This window comes from Balaenoptera borealis (assembly GCF_965194805.1).
Source record: "Balaenoptera borealis genome assembly, chromosome: 3".
Lineage (NCBI taxonomy): Eukaryota > Metazoa > Chordata > Mammalia > Artiodactyla > Balaenopteridae > Balaenoptera > Balaenoptera borealis.
This window is the reverse complement of record NC_138866.1, coordinates 39,851,634-39,872,899: the sequence shown is the minus strand read 5'-3', so window position 1 is coordinate 39,872,899 and position 21,266 is coordinate 39,851,634. Positions and strand designations below refer to the sequence as shown.

The following is a 21,266-nucleotide window of genomic DNA, read 5'->3' as shown; positions in this document are numbered from 1 at the left end:
GATGAAATGTTGATGAAGCAGGTAACATGCACAAAACTATAAGATCCTAGAAAACATTGCAATATTAAGGAAAGGCTTTGGCATCAAAAAAATTTGGGAGTACAGCTCTGCCAGCTCTGCCCCTTTGTACTGTATGATCTTGGACAAGTCAGTTAATAATTTTTAGCCTAGCTACCTATCTTATATTGTTATCATAAGGACCAAATTCAGTAGTATACATGAAAGCACTTTATAAAATAAGTGTTGTTCAAAACCTTCAGATTATGGAAAAGTTCTAAAGAGATTTTCTTAAATGTATATTCATTGTCATAATTTTAGAGATTCTGCCTGGGCCAATTTCTAGTTTCATTAAAAGAAAACACTGTAGGTTTCCAGAAGATATTTACTTAATGTCTCTGTGTTTCATAGGATAGGAAAAAGGCCAGAGATGGATTTGGTACTGGGAATCCAAAATCTGTTAAGATCCGTTTGTGCAAAGGAAAATAATGTTACTGTTATTAACATCTTAGTAGTTTATAATGTGATCCTTATTATTGTTTTTTAAATTTGCAGACAGTGTGGCGTCAGAATTACTACAAGGTTATAGTAAATACTTGCCACATGATGTTGTCGTCATGACTGTGAAGTTATGCATACTATTTGCTGTGCTTTTGACAGTCCCTCTAATCCACTTCCCTGTAAGTACTCTTAAAGGTTTTGTTGCTTGGTGTAGCAGCTCCCTAATATGGCGACACTAATTCTTTACAGACTAGAATGTTTGAATCACATCTAGTCTTGTATATCTTATTAATTTGTCCAGTAATTGATCAAAGACCTCATACTTGCCTATGGCCCCATGAAAGCACAAAAATAACAGTGAACCGCTAAACTAATTTGTGCTTTTTCAGATTTAGTTTAGATTTACGCTCTCCCACAGCATTGTTTCCAATTTAGAGACTATCGTTCTTCTAAAGTTTTTTGGGTTTTTTTTTTCCCCCTTTAATTCTGTATTCTGTTTTCAAAAGAATGTGCGTGAAGAGGAAAAAGTCAAGTCAGCAAAAATAAGCTCCTTCTAGTTTATTGGAAATTTATTTTCACATAGACGTTCTAGTCTAATCTTAGTCACAGATTTTATTTGCTCTAGAGTTATAGTTTAAGGGGCACAGCAGATCATCACTCGGCATTTAGTTGCCATATGTAAGACTCTTGAGAATTTCTGGGAGAATGGAATCATAGGCTTTGGGTACAGATGCTTCTAGTGGACGACTTGAGCCCCTGAACGGGGAGCTCCTTAAGACTGGGGCCTTCTCCCTGTGGGGACCGCAGTGCCAGGAGTGCAGCGGGGGCTGGGTAAACGCTTGTGGGACGTGACTGCCTGTTGGCCGCCTTAGCAGTGGAGAGCATCATGAACTAGTTTTCACATTTACATGCTGTGAAACAGATAATATAACATAAAACAGCAAATGGTATTTCTTTATCATGGCATGACTTCTTTTTCTGTTTTAAACCATTTGTTCTTTTATCTGTTGAATTTCATGAAAATGATACTCTGTGATTTCTTCACAAAGTGTTATTGTTGGTAATTTTGAAAATTATACAACCGAAAGAAATTGCATGTGAAAATTTTTTCAAGAATAAAACCAAAACAGTTTTTATGAAGCTCACACAGATAGGTATATTTCTCAGTTTATATGCAATAAATACCTTACAGTAATAGTTTATGCCATATTTTTGGAATCTAAATGGTTTAGAGAGCAAGAACATCATGGTAACTGTACCATACGTGTGTTTCCCTAAGCAAGTAGTTTGGCTTTGATACCTCCTCTTTGCTTAAATCTTTTTCTGTTATACAGGCAAGGAAAGCTTTAATGATGATGTTTTTCTCCAATTTTCCATTCTCGTGGATTCGCCATTCTTTGATCACTGTAGCACTCAATATTATCATTGTTTTACTTGCGATATATGTTCCTGACATTAGGAATGTATTTGGTGTAGTTGGTAAGTTTTCTATTTCAAAAATTCCATTTTCTAAAATAGATTAAATTGTCATCCAGTCTCACATCTGAATCTGGCAATATTCTTTTCTTTTCCTCCCCACTTTAAGGTTCCAGTACATCAACGTGTTTGATTTTTGTGTTCCCGGGACTGTTTTATCTTAAACTGAGCAGAGAGGATTTTCTCTCATGGAAAAAGTTTGGGGTAGGTTGATTTTTGTTTGTTTCTTTTAAGAATCTTATTTTAAGAAATAACTTGTCATTTTATAATTAAGTATTTTACCTACATCACGAAAGTTAATGTATTTTGAACTATAATGTACATTATTGGAGCAGGTGAAGGTTTAAAATAATGCTCTAATTGTTCTTTATCTTTTTTCCTTATTTCCACAGGCGTTTGTTTTGCTCATCTTTGGTATTTTGGTTGGTAATTTTAGTTTAGCACTCATTATTTTTAATTGGATTAATAAGTGAAAGAAATATTTTCCCACGTCTTTTGCTGAATAATTTACCTCCAAATGCAAAAAGGAATTATTCTGGAAGGCACCTTGGATGAATCCTCTTTATATGGGTTAACATTTTTGCAAACATTGACAGAAAAGCAGAACAAAACAGGAGTCGGTAGGGGAAAGTAGACATAGCAGTTTTAATCAAAATAAGAAACTCAAAATGCTCTTGAATATGTTGAGCATCTTTTGTTTGTGTTTTTTTTTTTAATTAACAGACTTTATTTTTTAGGGTAGTTTTAACGTTTACAGAAGTAATTGAACAGAAAGTACAGAGAGTTCTCATATATTCCCTCATTCCAGCACACCCATAGTGTCCCACATTACTAACATCTTGCATTAGTGAAGTACATTTGTTATACTTGATGAGCCAACTTTGATACATTACTTTTAACTGAAGTTCATAGTTTACAGTAGGGTTCACTTTTGATGCAACCACTGATCTTTTTACTGTCTCCATAAAAACCATGAGCATTCCCCAAGAGCCTTTTCTAAAATGTCATTTGGTGGAATCATATAGTATCTAACCTTTCGGGCTGGCTTCTTTCACTTAGCAATGTGCATTTAAGTTTTCTACGTGTCTTTCCATAGCTTGATAGCTCTTTGTTTTTAATCACTGACAATATTCCATTGTATGGATGTACCACAGTTTGTTTCACCGACAATATTCCATTGTATGGATGTGCCACAGTTTGTTTCACTGACAGTATTCCATTGTATGGATGTACCACAGTTTGTTTTTCCATTCACCTGTTGAATGACCTCTTGTTTGCTTCCAAATTTTGTCATTTGTGAATAAAGCTGCTACAAACATTTGTATGCAGACTTTTGTGTGGACAGAAATTTTCAGCTTATTTGGGTTAATACCAAAGACTATTTTTTAGCAATTGCTGCGTGGTATGGTAGAATATTTAGTCTTATAAGAAACTGCCCAACTGCCTTCCAAAGTGGCTGTAACGTTGTGCAGTCCTGCCAGCAATGTGTGAGAGTTCCTGTTGTTTCACATCCTTGCCGACATTGGGTGTTGTCAGTGTTTCGGATTTTTGCCATTCTAATGGGTGTGCAGTTGTATCTCATTGTTGTTTTAATTTGCATTTCCCTATTGACATATGATGTTGAGCATCTTTTCACATGTTTATTTGCCATCTGTATATTTTCTTTGGTGAGGTTCAGATTTTTAAAATTGGGTTGTTTTTACATTGTTGAGTTTTAAGCCTTCTTTGTATATTTTAGACACCAATCCTTTATCAGATATGTGTTTCACAAAGATTTTCTCCCAGTCTGTGAGTTGCCTTTTCATTCTCTTAACAACATCTTTCACAGAGAAATTTTTAATGTTATTAAATATATTGAGACAATTTTTTGTTTGTTTTTAAAGAAATCAGTATATTGTTTATATACAAAATTGAATTTTAGTTCGTAGGTTAATGTCAACATCAGTCACCAATAACAAAACTGTTGGATTATTCCACTTGGTATTTTGCCCTGACTCCAAATCCTGACTAAGAAACTTTTGTGATTTTCCTCTGTCACGCAGTATGAGATAGAGCTGTGATGATTGGCTGTGGATTTGAAAGTTCTCTGAGCTTTCTCATTTGTCACTAAAACATGTGACTTTCTACTTGGCTAACAGAGACAAATATTGATGATTTATATCATACTTTGTTTGGAGGTTATAGATCGTTCCAGTCTTCTCATTGATGTGGCTTATTCCTGGTTGGAAACCAGCAGCTAGGTGCCTCCCTGCCCTACTGCCCCAGGGGGTATTCTTGTAAAGGGCACCTTGTTAGCAGCCTACCAAAGCCAGGGTGTATCAGTAAAAATGTAATCCTACCCCTGCGCACATGTAAAGTAGAGAATTGCATGCAAAGTGCCAATTTGCATGTATGGAAATACACACTTTTGCAGGTGCCCCCTTGCTTTCCACTTAGGAAATGGGCTGAAAAATTGACAACTGAGTTTAGTTTCCTCTTTGGCAACTGGAGATCAGCATAGTGTAATGGAAAAGGTCCAAGTTTGGGGGTTAGAAAGACTTAGATGAAAATCTCAGTGAATTTAGGCAAACCACTTAACCTCTCTAAACCTCTACTTTCACATAGGTATTAAATGGAGTTAATACCAATTATACAGGGTTGTGTTGAGAGGATTAAATGACCTTGCATAAATTAGGTGCAGACCAAAACAGGCACTCTTAATAAATTAGATGTTTATCCCCCTTTTTCCCCCATCCCTTCATCTAGACCTGTAAAATGAAGTTGCTTTCAGACAAGGACATGGAATTTCTTCATCTTCCATCTTGCACAACTAATATGTTTAGAGTCTTTTTCTAGCCTTCACTCACAGGAGAACTGGCCCCATGTGCATTCTTTTTAGTGCTTTCCCACATTTCTATGGGAAATTATAGATCCAAATACAAATAGGTGTTCAGCTGCTAAAATAAATCTAACTCCATTAATACCAAAATAGCCCTAAATCTGCAACAGATGCAAGGCTGCCTCCTGGGGCAGATGTTAAGTGTGATGACAGGTGGGCATCAATTAATACATTTGTCACCTGCTCATGGGATGGGATCATGGGAGGTTTGGCAAACCTATTGAACGCCCGCACGAAACTTAGTTAATATCAAGAGAAATTATTTGGAGAGGTGTTTATTTTTATTTTACTTTAATATTCTGCCTTATCTAGTTGCCTGTTTGGAGTCATAACTTTCCCTATGAGTTTGGAGGAAGCTAGTAAGATGACTGGTAAAAGCAGTGCCCCCTTCAACAGGATTTCAAATAAAACCTTGTTCAAGTACTCCTCAGCATTTTTCCTGGGAAATATAGGCCTTCTTATTGTGGGCTTAATGTTCATAATTTATTAGGTAATAACTATTTAAAATAAAACTAAGTAAAGCACAAAATCTATATTTTTCTAGCACTTGGAGACTTGTTTGCTAAATTAGAAGATGAAGGGCTGCGAATATAAATTACTTTCGTATGTTGAGGGTGAATGTTTAAGTTGTACTTTTTTTTTTAACAGAATGTTTACTCATGAGCTTAGCATTTAAATGGTTAAAACAAGCCTTTGAAGTTAACACTCCATTAAGGTGAATGGAGGTAATTCACACCTCTGCTGACACTGTATTATTTCAGTCTGGCTGTGGAGAAAACAAGACAACAGTAGGTTGATTTACTGTGTGAAGGCCCTTCAAACACCCGAGGTCTGGAAATCTTTGTTGTTGTTTTTTCTTTTCCATCTAGAAGGAGATTCTGAAATTCAGCACAATTTAGGTTTAGAATTGAAGCCTTGAAAGTAGCATAGATTCTCTACTCTCTGGAAATTCCTAACTGGCATTTGATGGCTAGCAAGTTACCAGGTCAGCCCAACCTCTCTGGCTTTGTTTGTTTCTGTACTCTAGCGTTTCTTCCTACCATGGCACTTTTTTTTTTTTTTAATAAAAGAAAAACATTTTTATTTTTAATTAAAATCATTATATAATAGTATGAACCAGAAGAAACACATCACAGAAGATTATACATTTTAATAAAATAATCAGGTCCAGAAATGTCTTTATAATCTTGATTATATTTACCTTTAGAGTAATACCAAGTGTGACTAGTCATTTTCAAATGAACATGTTGTGTGTGTTTTCTTTCTGCCTAAACCAAATAGTCTATGAATCCAAAACAGGCTTCTAGGGAGTTACTCCAGTCTATAGAAAATTCTATTTTCTCTTTATGCCAAACGGGATGAAATCTATTATAATAAGAAAATACAAATTGTACAGACACAGTGCCCAAGTTCCAGAATTACTACATAATTGAAAATAAAGTGTAACCACCATGTATGCCCTTTATTTAAACCAAAGTTACCTATGCTTAATTTAAAATCATTTTAATAATGTTAATAAATGAGAGTTTGAATTGGCTGCTATATTAAAATGTACGAGAAGCCTACTAAGTGTACAGCTGTACTACTCATATGTGAATGTGTTACAGTAAGAACAGAAATTATAGACTATAGTGCAAAACTTATATTCTATGAGGAATAATTTCTTAAAGAGAGAATCTGTTAGAATCGATATCACAAAAATTTTAAAGATAAATTAGATGTTTTTAAGCCTCTTAAAACTGCTTTACTACCTAGGCTTTTTCAATCTACCTATCTTTTTTTTTTTAACATCTTTATTGGAGTATAATTGCTTTACAATGTTGTGTTAGTTTCTGCTGTATAACAAAGTGAATCAGCTATATGTATGTATATATATCCCCATATCCCCTCCCTCTTGCATCTCCCTCCCACCCTCCCTATCCCACCCCTCTAGCTGGTAACAAAGCACCGAGCTGATCTCCCTGTGCTATGCAGCTGCTTCCCACTAGCTATCTATTTTACATTTGGTAGTGTATATATGTCAATGCTACTCTCTCACTTTGTCCCAGCTTACCCGGCACCTTTTAAATTTAAGCTTAGTACCCTGGTATATTCACCGATGGAAAAGCAGAAATAAACCATCCATTTTCAGATAAACCTTACACATGCCTTTAGATGGGTTATGAGCTAATCATTGGCCTTCGTGTGCTGCTAAAAACATTTTCATCTTTGCAAAATCTCATGTTCTATATTCGCCTACATATAAAGCATCCACCTTTAAGAATTTTTTTCTTCCCCATTTTTTGGGGGTAAGTGGTGGTGGGTGAAGTGAGCAGAGATCAGTTGGGAAAGATTCACTTCTTTCTTAGGGTATCCTTTGCACCAGTACCATTTGTATATGAAATATGAATTTCTCCGCCATTGGTGGAAGGGCTATAACCATTTGACCCTGAAATGATTCATTTTAGAGCCTAGGAATAAGGTTATGTGAGCACAAATGAAATGGTGAGCACTGTATGAGATGTTAATGAAAGTGGAAGATCTCTTTTTAAGGTAAACAGATTTTTCTCTTCCGCATCCTCTGCCCTGTGTATTTGCAGGATCAGGTTACTAGAGAATCTGTGGGGAGCTGGGCGTGGAGAGTGTTTCCATTTGGGCTGTCTCCACTGGTGACACTGCCAGTATGGTGTATAGAGATGGGAAATTGACGCTGGAAACAAAGGGACTCAAACCATTCATTTTAACCTGTTTTCCTTCTTGGCATATTGACAGTACTCTGTGGCTGTGTTAGAATTCACCCTATTGGAAACATACTTTGTTTCCTGCAAATTACTCTGCCTAAATTTTAGGTATCGTAATTTTTGGTCTAAGAACTTCTCAGAACCTTCTATAGAATGAGAAATTAGCTTTTCTAATTTAAACACACACTTTATTCATCTTTTACCATAATCCTCCTATATATAGTCTTTCCATAATGAAGTAGGAAAAATGGGAAAACAAAATTTTGATGAAGGATAAGTTATTGTGGATGTGGTTTCCTCATTGCAATCAGAATTCTTTGTTTCTCACCCTTTCTAAACAATCTGATGTACATTTTTGCTATCATCATGATCCACTGTCCTAGTTTGCCAGGCTGTCAATCAGGATGAGCAATTAGGAGGAGCAGGAAGACTCATCTTGGCTGATGGCCAGGTGGACAGGTGTGAGGGAGAGGTTTATTTGCCTATGGGACAAAGTAAATGGTGGAGAGGGAAATTGAGTTGCCAGGGGAAAAAAAGACAGATGGATTAAAAGGCGTTGTAATTTGAAATGCTATAAAGAAAAAAGACATGCAGAGAAATGCTTCCCACTTGTTTGAATGTGTATGTGCTTTGTCTTGTGTTGATCAGTGCACTGATACACAGCACCAGCAAGGGGGCTGGCTAATTCACCGAGCAAACAGTTAAACAGAGTCTTGCTGGTCCTAAAGGTGTGAAGGTAAATAAGGCACGCTTCTTGCCTGAAAAAAAGCTTAGATACAACTTGGATTTTTGTGACTGAACCTTTTCAGATAGACTTGATAAGTGAAACTGATTAACTCAAAGGAAAAATTATACATATATATATTTCATTTATATGTATCTATATATACACATATACACATATGTATATTAAAGATATTGGAGTCAAACTTACTTGTGTTCAAATCCCAACTCTACCTCTTTCTTTCTAATTTTGGACAAGCTACTTTAATTCTCTGAAGACCTTCAGTGTTTGAAGACTGAATTTTCTCTTAACCGGGGGGAATATACTTTGTGTCTTTAAGTTAGATTATATGATATTTGGGGAAACTCAAATTCTCTGTTAAACCCTGAATTGAATATACCTACAGTTTCATTACATGATTGTTCCTCAGATCACATAGTGTCCAAACCACGTGTCTCTTCTCCCTTCTCTGCTTTCGCCACATGGTCAGCAGCCTGATCAGAAAATAGTGTTCTAGAAATAATCCTGATTCATGTGATTTGTTTTCACTACTGATGTATTCTGCCCCAGAAAATAATCTTTGTAGTTTTGTAATAAATATTATCAACATACTCTGATTTTACATCAGCTTTTTCATGTCATTACACTTTAGGCTTATAAAGTATGTGGTCAACAAAAGCTCCAGGTCACACAGACACATGTACATACATATATTCATATATACACACACACACAGCTGTTATCTGTCTATGTATGTGTAAAATACCATCTTGTTAGCTTCAGCTCGTCCCTCCAGCAGGTGAGATCTTTTTTGAATCTTGATTCTAGTACATCAGGTATTATTCCCTGCTTTTTGACATTCTTCATTGTCCTGCCATTTCTTCATCCCATTCACAGATGAAAAAGTTCAATGACACAAGACTAACTACAGAGCCCTCCGACCCATCACTAGAAACCTTTCTTCCAAGTCATTATTAGTCATTATTAATCTCTCTCGGTGAAGTTGTTCTATTCCTGTAGTGTCATCTAACCTGCTTTTCTTCAGACCCCCTGGAAGAATCTCCCAAATTAGTAGGCACAACCTAAATTCTCACCTATTCTTTGTATTTCTAGTTGCTCTTGGACATTTCTGCTTGGATGCCACACAGTAACCTCAAACTCAACGTGTTAAAATCTGTCCCCCTCCACAGTTTTCCCATGTCTGTCAGTGGTCCCACTGTTTTAATCTAACCTCCCAGCTGGTTTTCTTGCTTCCATCCCTGCCACCTGCAATCCTTTTCCACAGTGCAGCCAAAGTAGTTGTTTAAAAATGTAAATCAGATCATGTCACTACCCTGCTTAATTTCCTCCCATGGCTTCCCATCTCGCTGTGCCATGGCCTACGAGGTTCTCTCTCATCTGTACCTACTCATTTCTCTGACCTCACCTTGTATCTGTCTCACTCTTCTCCAGCACACAGGCCTGTCTGTCCCTTGAACACACCAAGCTTGTTCCCACGTGCTAACCGTTTTCCCTGGTTAGACCATTCTCTTCAAAGACCTTTGCAAGCCTGACTCCTCCTCATCAAGCCTCAGCTCAAATATCACCCACTCAGACAGGTCTTCCCTGACAGTCTAATATAAACAAGCTGCCCCCAACATACAGTCATGCTTTAACTTTACCCTGTTAGACCTGCATATTTGTTTGTTGTCTGTGTCCACTAGACTGCAAGTTTCTTAAGAACTGGGAGTCATCTGTCTTGTTCATCACCAAACCCTTAGACCCTAGAATGGTACCTACCACTTGGGATTGGCTTAATAAATATGTGTTGAATGAATACATAAAGGAATCTAGCAGACTATGTATCTTTTCACTCCTTATCTCCTGTCTGTCATCATATCAATTCTTCCTTTGAAATGTCTCCTAGATTTGCTTTTATCCTATCCCCGACGTCCTGCCAGCACCTGAATCTGAGCCTTCATCTCTTTGTGCATGGATTGTTGCAGTGATTCTCAACCCAGGTAGCTCTTTAGAATCACTTGGGGAGCTTTAAAAAATGACAATGTCCAGGCTCCACCCCAAAACAATTAAATGGACCTGGGCATTAATAGCTATTTTTAAAGCTTCTCAGATGATTGTAATGGGCAACCACTGAAATGCCACATCAGCCTGCTGACAGATGTGTGTCTTCCAGTACATTTCATCTGTTGCTGTCTACTTATCTCCTTGAAATTCTGGTTCTGCAATATGATTTCCCTGCTCAAGAGCCTATAGTGGTTCCCTACTACCCAACACGTTAATTCCACATTCCCCTCCCTCATCTACTCAACTGTATTTCATCTTTTTCTTACTTACCTTCTACTATACACCAAACGTTTCGCTACCTGGCACTTGATTTGCCTTTCATTACCGTACTTCCACATTTTTACCTCCACTGTCCTTCTCTCCACTCTGACTTCCACATATATACCCAGAATGTCCTTATTGCTCTCCCCTGTCAGTCCAGATTCTTTCCGTTCTTCAAGACCCAGCTCAAATCCCACCTTTTAAATACTTCATTCTCCACCCAATCCACCCCTTATTATTTATATGATTCTTTTGGTATAGATCATTAGTATCTTGTAATATATTTTCTGTTTTCATAGGTAATATGCACATGGTACAAATTCAAGATTTACGAAATTGCTTCCCTCCTACTTCTGCCCAGCTTCCAGTTTTCCTCCTTGAAAGCAACCACTCTTACAAGTTTTTGTATCCTTTCAAATATATTCCAAACCTATTTAACCATTCTAGTTAAAAAAAAAACCTAATAGGAAATCTCCCCTCTTAACAAACTTTTAATTATACAGTACTATGGTTAATTGTATGTACATTGCTATACAGCAGATCTCTAGAACTTTGTATCTTGCATGACTAAAACTCTATGCCCATGGAACAAAAACCCCCATTTTCCCCTCTCCCAGCCTAACAACCACCATTTTACTTTCTGCTTCAGTGAGCTTGACCACTTTAGCTGCCTCATACAATGGAAACATATTTGTTCTTTTGTGATTGGCTTGTTAAAATTAGCATAGTATCTTCAAATTTAATCCATATTGTAACATATGGCAAGATTTCCTTTTTAAAGGCTGAATAATACTCCATCATGTGTAAGTACCACGATTTTTTATCCATTCATCTGTCAGTGGATATTTAAATTGTTTCCACCTCTTGGCTCTTGTGGATAATGCTGTAGTGAATATGGTAATGCAAATATCTCTTTCATTTCTTTTGGATAAATACCTAGAGTTAATGCATGTACCATAAGTTAATTAACCAGTTTCCTAACAATGCATATTTTGGGTTTAAATTTTTTTTTTAGTTTTGCTGTTTTATATAATGCTTCAATTATTATCTTTATACATACATAATTTAGCACATATATGAGTATGTCTGTGGGATAAATTTCTACCCATTTAACTGGAATTCTGAGTCTAAGGGTATGTGCGTCCATTTCTAATTTTGATGGATATTACTAAATTGCCCTCTATCGAAGGTTTTACTAATTTATGTTCCCACCAACAATGTAGTAATTGCTCTTTAAATTTGGGGTGTTATTTAGCTTTTCACATTTAAACACCTTCTTTCCCTAGTCCAGTCATAATTAACCCAAAGACAGGAACCACGTCCTGTAAATTTTAGCACGTATACAACATTTAACACCGTAGGTTCACTTAATTGCTGCTCAGCAAATATTTGTTAAATCGTACTTCATTGTGTGTTGAGGAAGTTTTCTTATGGCTCTGATGAATGCCCTGTGAGAGTTGTCCGCTTCACATGTGCACTGTTCCCAGGAGAGGAGGTGACCTGTGAGTGATATTCTTAGGAGAGGGGCTGTCTATTGCTGTCGCTCTTCCAGGATTCTCTGTTATCATTGTCTCAGAAAGATCAACCAGTCCTTAAATCTGCTAACAGGTTTGGTTGATTTGAATAGTTCAGCATAAGGACTGTAGCTGACACCAAACATGTCCTAAAACTTAGTAGGTAACAAATTTTTATTCCATATAATATAAAATATCTAAACAAAAAAGCTCTACTCCATGAGTTTTACCCAACCCAACTTTTTATTATGAAAAATTTCAAACATATGTATAAGTTGGAATAATACGTCCATGTTCCAGACACTAAAATTTAACATTTGTTCATTTTGTTTGTATTGTATATACATATATATATATATGTATATATATATTTGCTGAACGGTTTGCAAGGAAGTTGCTGATATTCCATTGAGTAGTAAATAAAGCTGAAAATTAGTTCTATAAGTATCACCTTTTATGAACAAATCTATTTTATTTTATTTTTTATTATTTTTTATTGGAGTATAGTTGCTTTACAATGTTATATCAGTTTTTGTTGTACAGCAAAGTGAATCAGCTATACACATACATATATCCCCTCTTTTTTGGAGTTCCTTCCTATTTAGGTCACCACAGAGCACTGAGTAGAGTTCCCTGTGCTATACAGTAGGTTCTCATTAGTTACCTATTTTATACATAGTAGTGTATATATGTCAATCCCAATCTCCCAATTCCTCCCACCTTCCCCTTCCCCCCTTGGTATCCATACATTTGTTCTCTACGTCTTTGTCTCTATTTCTGCTTTGCAAATAAGTTCATCTGTATCATTTTTCTAGATTCCACATCTATGCATTAATATGCAGTATTCGTTTTTCTCTTTCTGACTTACTTCACTCTATATGACAGTCTCTAGGCCCATCCATGTCTCTGCAAATGGCACAATTTCTGAACAGATCTATTTTAAATGTTTCACAACTTTTTTTTTTTTTTACAAATTATATCCCTTTCTCCAAAAGGATAAGAGACTGTTTGATGGCATCTGGCATCTTTTCCTCAAATGCCAAAAAGACTTGTATCCATGGAAGAACAAAGTTTAAGGGAAGTGGGGAGTGACCAGCTGACACCGGAATTTCTCTTAGTAAGGGAAATATCTTTAACGTCTTTGTTTAGGAAAATATCTTTTTTTTTTTTTTTTTTAAATTAATAGCTACTTTATTTATTTATTTATTTTTGGCTGTGTTGGGTCTTCGTTTCTGTGCGAGGGCTTTCTCTAGTTGTGGCAAGCGGGGGCCACTCTTCATCGCGGTGCGCGGGCCTTTCACTATCGCGGCCCCTCCCGTTGTGGGGCACAGGCTCCAGACCCGCAGGCTCAGCAGCTGTGGCTCACAGGCCCAGTTGCTCCGCGGCATGTGGGATCTTCCCAGACCAGGGCTCGAACCCGTGTCCCCTGCATTAGCAGGCAGATTCTCAACCACTACGCCACCAGGGAAGCCCCAAAGGAAAATATCTTGATAGGTCATTTGAGGATGAAAGGTGAGACCCTGTACAGTTGCACAACAATGTGAGGGTACTAAAGCCCTGTGAATTTCGTACTTTAAAATGGTTAGTTTTATATTATGTGAATTTCACTTTAATTAAAAAAAAAAAGAAAAAAAGTGAGCCCCTAGGAGAATGAGTTGGCAGGAGGAGAAGAAGTGAAAGTAATAGCTAAGGCACTCTGCATAAAAAGAATGTGGACTTAGGAGTTGAGAAGCAGAGGGAAAAGGGCAGTGGGTGTTGAGCCCGTGGTGGGAGTCTAGAGACTGTGAGGAAAAGCAGCTAAGAAGAATTTTCCGAGCATAAACGTCTAATATTCAGTTTTAATTTGCCTGCCTCCGTCTCCTGAAACCAATAAAAGTCAGTGATACACAAACATGCCTTGTGTGAGCAGGATAGTGTGTGTGTAAACCCTTCTCTGGAGCCACACGGGGCAGAACAGGAGTAGCACATGTGCCAGCCAGGTGATCCAGAAACCTCCAAAAAAGTACACTTCAGAGCCAGAGATGAGCAGAAAACATACAAGTCACTGCTTCCTTCCAGAGTCCTTGGGGACATCAGAAGGTCTGTGAGACTGTCCTCATATGAGAATGTGGTTGAACCAACTTAGCCTGACTCTCAAAGCGCAGGCAACTTTAGTTGACATCTCAGTGGCAATAAAATGTCATTTCATTGACTTACAGGTTCATTCTTGATTAGTCGTCCATCGTACTTGTAGTGAAATGCCTCTTTTTAAAAGACAAAAGACCAGACCTTCAAAGAAGTGGATCTCAGGGGTTGTGACAGCTCTACACTTCCTGACACTTCCCCTTGAGTCATCGTCCCAGGTTCTCTAGAACCAAGCCTGGTGGTTCAGAGACTGGGCTCCCAGCACTTGCCTTATATAAACCTAAGGTGTTTTGTGTTTGGAATTAGAACCCCTTAACTTCACTTCTAATTGGATGGTGATAGTAGGGATCAAAGGAAGTAGGGCCCCTAGGGAAGGGCATTCCTGTGGGGAAAGAGTGAAGACCATTTTTTAGAGTTCCCTAGTTCTCCTACTCAGTTCTCTGTTCAAATCTGAGAGAGAGTTTGGTGTGTTAAACGAATGGAAGGTGGTCAGTCTCATAAAATAAAATGATAATGATGAGCAAGCCCTTATATGTATGGACCAGGCACCACGCCAAGCATGTTATCTCATGTGATCTGAGGTAGGTACAGTTATATTCCCTCATTTAATATGTCAGACATTAAAGTTTAGCGAGGTTATGAAGTTAAGTGACTTGTCCAAGGTCACACATCCAGAATATAAACTTAAGTTTGCCTATAAAACCTGTGTGCTTAACTATCATGCTATCTACTCTTTCTCTTCCAAAATTGCTGATCCTAAACTTTGGAAGGGAAAAATATCTAGATAACTGATTCCTGGCTTACAAATTTACAAAATTTTGCCAAGATTTCAGGATTTAGGGAAAAAACAGCATTTCTACTGTAAGACTTCATAGGTTTGTATGTCATATCGAAAGTCAATCAGTAATGATTATACCATGATAATATTTACATTTCACAGGGAAGCAAAATACTTGGGGACGCCTCATGTCTCTGTCTGAAGATTTGTCATTCATTTGCATTCAAATAGATTCTTTGTTTTCACTCACCCAGAATGGTTCTCAACTTATTAGCTAAGCAGACTAAATAAATAGAGTTGCATTCATGCATTTTAATGTCAGTGTAAAAATGGTTTTCCCAGATTTTTTTCTATTCAGTCAAATCCTCCAAAAGATGTCTAATCACTCCCAGGTTCAGTTACTTAAACATTTCACAATGTTGTCACTTGTATATAGTAAAACAAAAAAGAAACTTGCTTTCAGTAACTCAGAGAGCCATACTCTAGCTATTTAGAACTTTATTCTGGTGAGATAAATTTCTTGAACTCCATTTGCAACCTGATTTGTGAGTGGAAGATTTTGCCTATTGCATAGCTATGTGACATTGTTCAGTATGTATAATATTTGTTCTTTAATTGATAAACCACTGCTGGAGTTTATAATCCCCTAGCTAGGATTGTAATGTCCTGAAGGACAGGATTTGGCCATAGTGCCTGCCATGTGCACACTAGAGCATCAGCGGGTGCTTGTTGAAAGAGTGACATAGCTTGGTGAGTAATATGAACAAGAAAAGCTCTGCTGGACATCTTCATAGGAATGGGGGCTCACTGCCCTCTGGGTGAGTGGGGAAGATTGTGTGGAGGAAGTAACAGCTGAGTAAAACCGCAGGATCACCAATGGAGAATGGGAAGAAGGCATTCCTACTAGAAAATACTAACAAACACATAAGAAAATGAAAGGTAAAAATATTTTGAAAATGACAGGTTAAAATTTTGCCAGGAGCAAAGATGTAATGGCAGTTTGAGAAATAAAGCTGAAGGGTAGGATCCTGGTTGTAGAGAATGCCAAAAGCTAGGCCGATTTTGGACTTTCCATCAAAGAAAAGGTAGGGTCTTGGATGAAGGCCTTTTTGAGCAAGGCATGATCCAAAATGGTGATAGAAAAGCATTAATTGCCTCTCTGCATTGACTGTCAACATCATTTTCTTCCAAAAGCTTTATGAAAAGAAGTACTTTCAGCCTTTAAGCGCTGGTCATCTAAAAACCTGTGCTTAATTTGTTCCAAAGTCTTGGCTCCAGGGAGCTTGAGGAATGGAGTTTGGGGGAATCCTTCCTGCCCTCAGATCCTGTTAAGACCTCTGGCATCTTAAGGGACTCCCCATGAGTTCCTGCTTCCACATTTTTGCACAAGCCATTCATGCTGTATTCTTTTTCTTCTTCAAAGCTCCTCCTCTTCCTCAAAGCGGGGGAGAAAATGGTACTGATGAACCTAGTTGCAGGGCAGGAATAAAGATGTAGACATAGAGAATGGACTTGAGGACTCGGGGTGGGAGGGGGGAAGCTGGGGCAAAGTGAGAGTAGCATCGACATGTATACACTATGAAACAGATAGCTAGTGGGAAGCAGCAGCATAGCACAGGGGGGTCAGCTTGGTGCTTTGCGATGACCTAGAGGGGTGGAATAGGGAGGGTGGGAGGGAGGCTCAAGTGGGAGGGGATATGGGGACATGTGTATGCATACGGCTGATTCACCTTGGTGTACAACAGAAGCTAACTCAGTATTGTGAAGCAATTATACTCCAGTAAAGATTTATTTTAAAAAAGGAAACATAAAAACAAAAACTTAACTGAACCCTCACCTCCTCTGGAAGGACTTCTGAGACTGTAACCCCGTTTGCTCCATTATTCAGGAAATCCGTCCCCAACATCTTCGTGCTACATTTAATTTCTTTAAATTACAAAATACACAAATTCTTGTATATTTATGTCTAAGCACACAGTGACAGCCTTTATGAAAGATACGCCACCTACCAGCCCCTTTCCACCCTCCACCCAGGATCTGCCGCCCCTGCCTACCCCACCGCATCCAGCTTCCCAGGAGCTGCAATGCCCTTGGTGAGTGCTGGTGGCGTAAGAGCTTGCCCTGCACAACAAAGGATTTCTTTGGAGCTGAAGTCCTATGGAATCCATGGACTGTGGGTTTTCACCTCTCTATGGCTCCAGCTTCTTTTCACCAGCATGTGTAACACTTCTAGGACAGTTCCCACCAAGAACCCCTTCGTGCACCTCCTTCCTATCCTCACTATCTCCAGTCTCTGTGGGCCTGCTCGTGATGATCAGAATACAGGCTATTAACACGGTCATGCTGTTCATAACCTGGGATTGGGCATCGTGAGCAGTAAGCATTAAAAAAAAAAAAAAAAAAAAAAAAAAAACCCTCATTTTTATCTAGGCTTAATTTCTGCCTGACTCATGTTACCCTCCACCTGTTCTCTCATACCTATGACCAACAATGGTAGGGACACCCCGCCCCACATACACACCTAATTCCATCCCTCCACATTTTATTTAGCGTTCTCTAGAGCCTGTTTGTCATCTGACCTGCTGTGGGGAGAGGCCCAGATGAGGGAATTTGTGATGCCCGATGGACAGAGGTATATTTTTATCTCCAGATGCCAGCCTGGTAAAAACCGTAGCACTTAAGGATTTGGGGCTGGCTCTCTTCCTTGGCAGTTGTGCCCTCCGAAAATATGTCTTCGACTGCTTGTCCCTGCATGCGTCGGCTTTGACTGTCACCAACTGCCGCTTCACACCGAGCTTCAGAGTCCCACCTCATGGATGCAAATCAAAAAAGAGCTCAGAATCAAGTCTGGGAAGCAAGTCAGAGTGGTTTGATTTGCATGGAGGAGCTCTTGTCGCTGAGTGAAGCCCGCCAAATTCCCCAGGCTTCCCAGCCCTCCGGAAATCAGCCTTACAGGGCCCGGGGGCCTGGGCTCAACAGGGTGGGCGTGATTTGAACGTTCACTGCCGCAGCTGCTGCGCCCGGCGCTGGTCACTGCCATCGGTTTCGCTCCATTTTACTGCCTCAGAATCCCCCAGTGCATGTTAGTGGTTAATACAGCAGCCAGGAGACGCCAGACAGCTCTCGGCACCTGGTTCAAATTTAAGGCTCATTTACACATGATGTCACACACGCATTGTCAGCGCAAGGGAGGTCAGGATGGTTCATTTTGGGAAGGTTCACACTGTTGAGTCTTTACAACACTCACTGCCATTAATGCCTTAACCATCTGACTTGGATTTCGGTTTTCTGGCATGAGGTAATCCCAGGCACTAGATTTATATGCTGAATGGGAAGCTAACAGTGGTGGCTAATCATGCTGGTTTGCAGATCTGCAACTCTGGAGCCTTGGGATGGAATAAGAGGGCCACAGGGCCTGTAGCAAATCATGGAGGTTTTGAGCAGGAGGGGAAGGAGCTGGCAGACCTGCGAGCAGGGGCCGGGGAGGGGGTGTTTGCCTGAGGTGGGAGGCTTGATTGAAGAATAGAAACTAAAGTAAGTTAGGCAAGGTCTAAGCCCAGAGGCAGTAGGAATGACTCTTGTTTGGCCAGTATTTTGGGTTGTTATATTGCCCATCCTTTTGCTCACCATCCATGTAAATTCCAGGCCCACCTTCCCAGGCTTAATTCATGTCCCGTGAAGCCTTTCCTGGCCCCCCAGCCCACAGTGATTTCTCACCTGAATGCCCAAGTACTTTCGTCAATAAAATGAGACAACTAACAATTACTGAGTACTTAATTTGTGCTACCAGCTCATTTTACCCTCACATCAGTCTTATGCAGAAGGCACTACTATTTCCATTGTTCAGATGATGAAATAGCTTCAGCAAGATTAAATAATGTGTCCCGTGTCAGCGCTGGTAAGAGTCCAGATGGAAGACTGATTCCAGAGCCCAGGTTCTGAACCACTGGAGTAGGCTACATTCTATGTAGTGGTGCTACACTGCCTGTAGTACTAAGTGCACTAACATGGGAGAGACAGTCTGTGCCTCGGGGAGATGCTAGAGGAGCGCACAGTAGTGTTGTCTAATGCCTCACATGTGTGTGTGCTGTCTCTGTTGCCTGCCGAGCAGGGGCCATCACTTCTGCTTTTCCATATCCCCTGACCTCCTAGCACAGTGCTTCCCGGGATATACTCAGATGGGTGGAGGGATGCCAGCCCTCCTCCACCCTCACCTAAGATACTTTCCCACCTAAAACATATTAAAATGTTGAGGTCTTTGGATAATCACCCCTATCACTTGCTGTTGTCCTCTAACAGAAAACTGGTCTGCTTATTACATCTCCAGTAAGAGTCTCCTGACCTTATAGGAAGTTCAGAGAATGCCCTTTAGTCCTGCTCTTGAAGGGTGAGTCAGGGTCAGACGGTGAAAAGGAGAGCGAAGGGCACTCCAGGCAGAGGGGGCGGCGTGGACAGAGGCCTAGAGGCGTGATGGCGTGTACCCACGAGCACAGCTGGGCTCTGACGGGAAGGGGCTCCGAGGAGAGGGTGGAAACCCAGGTCACACCTGACCCTTCTCTGCTGACACTTGAGCGATGTGGGTGACACTCCTGACCTCAGCCCTAGGGAAGACGTCTCTGAAGAGTGTTTTCTTAGGAAATGTCTCCTCAGAATGACCCTACAGACACAGTGGTTTTCTGCAGGGTTCTTGAACATACCCAGATTAATTAAAAAATTAGGCAATTGAATGCCCCTGTCACAAATCATCATGGCTTCAGAGCAGGATTTAGTGTTCAGTTTGCAAGCCATAGTGAGTATCTTGTACTTGCTCCTCTACCCTTTCCCACGCTGCTCTAAGCCTCGGAGGCTGACCCCACGGGACTGTGCCAATAGGTTCCTTTGCCTCTGGCTTCCAGTTGGATTCAGCCAGAGAAAGGCACCAGTGGGAGCTCAGAGAGGGGAGGTCAGTGATGTCAGGGTCTATATTCCCCCCACTCCCTCCCTGCTAGGCTACTGTTGGCTGCACCTCTCTACCAAACGCACAACTCCTGTCAGGGGGCCCTCTCCACATCGCCATTTTTGCCAACGTCTGGGTTCTGGCAACCTCCCCCTCCTCTTGCCCCTTCAGTCATAGTGTGGTACTAGCTGCCCCCTCCATTGTTACTAGCTGTTATGGGCTAAATTGTGTCCCCTCAGATTCATGTGTTGAAGCCCTAACCCCCAGTACCTCAGAATGTAACTGTATTTGGAAGTAGGCTCTTTAAAGGGTGATTAAGTTAAAATGGGGCCATTGGACTGGGCCTCAATACAATCTGACTGGTTTCCTTATAGGAAGAGAAATTTTGGACGCACAAAGAGACACCAGGCATGCACACGTACAGAGGAAAGACCATGTGAGGCCATAGTGAGAAGATAGCCTGCAAGCCAAGGAGAGAGGCCTCAGAAGAAATCAAACCTGCAACACCTTGATCTTGGCCTTCTAGCCTCCAGAACCATGAGCAAATAAATTTCTGTTGTTTAAGCCACCCAGTCTGTGGTGTTTTGTTACTTCAGCCCTAGCAACCTAATACACTAGCCCTGAGGGTACTTCACTATCCCTTGGTGATTTCCTTAAACTTTGCTTATTATATTGTACAAGTCCCTTTACTAAACTTTCCTTTTGAGCATGTCATCTGTTTCTTTCTGGGACTCTGAGTGACATACAAGCTTGACTCCAACAGGAAAACTTAGTGACAAAAGCAAGGAAGTACCCCATTGAAGGCAGCTCCCACTTAAAGGTGTCCCCCACTCCCCCCATCACGTGAGCCCACCTGGGTACTCTAGTGCTACTCCAAGATATTTCCTCTGCTTCGGGGCTAAATGATTTGGGGTTAGTCTTCCCTATGAGCTTCATTTTTACTACCTGTAAAGCAAGAGATGACAAAAGCTACCACTTTGGGGGGTATTTTGAGATGAGTATTGGGTGAAAATGTGAACTAACTGAGAGAACCCTACGAAGAACCAAAGTGCTCTTCCGTAGTATATCTGTAAGCACTTTCACTGATGAATGTGCACAAAACATTGCCATCTTTGAAGGCAAGAGAATGACGATTTCTATTAAGACGGCCCTGAGCATAGTCTAGGGGGAGGCGCTGCTATTTGCTCAACAGCTCCCTACTAGCCCTTCATTAAAAAGAAAGAAGTCAACTTTTATTCCACATGGATACAAACCTCGTATGTACAACAGGTGGATGTGTGCATCTCTTCACCT

The 21,266-nt window shown here is 39.9% G+C and overlaps 1 protein-coding gene across 7 annotated transcripts in view; it reads left to right on the top strand.

Moving 5' to 3' along the window:
• SLC38A6 (solute carrier family 38 member 6) overlaps positions 1-20,541 on the top strand; it is an 80,714-nt gene extending 60,173 nt beyond the window's left edge. For 4 of the 7 annotated variants that reach the window (XM_082386619.1, XM_082386615.1, XM_082386621.1 and 1 more), the window contains 5 exons: positions 553-677; positions 1,833-1,977; positions 2,084-2,178; positions 2,367-2,400; positions 20,348-20,541. In XM_082386619.1, the coding sequence (XP_082242745.1) occupies positions 553-677; positions 1,833-1,977; positions 2,084-2,178; positions 2,367-2,400; positions 20,348-20,421 (473 nt within the window). In that variant the 3' untranslated portion in view covers positions 20,422-20,541. Of the gene's footprint in view, positions 1-552; positions 678-1,832; positions 1,978-2,083; positions 2,179-2,366; positions 3,128-3,170; positions 3,305-5,721; positions 10,297-20,347 lie in introns of those variants that run through there. The other 3 variants (XM_082386616.1, XM_082386617.1, XM_082386618.1) reach the window with 3 other exon arrangements.
• Positions 20,542-21,266: the final 725 nt, after the last annotated feature.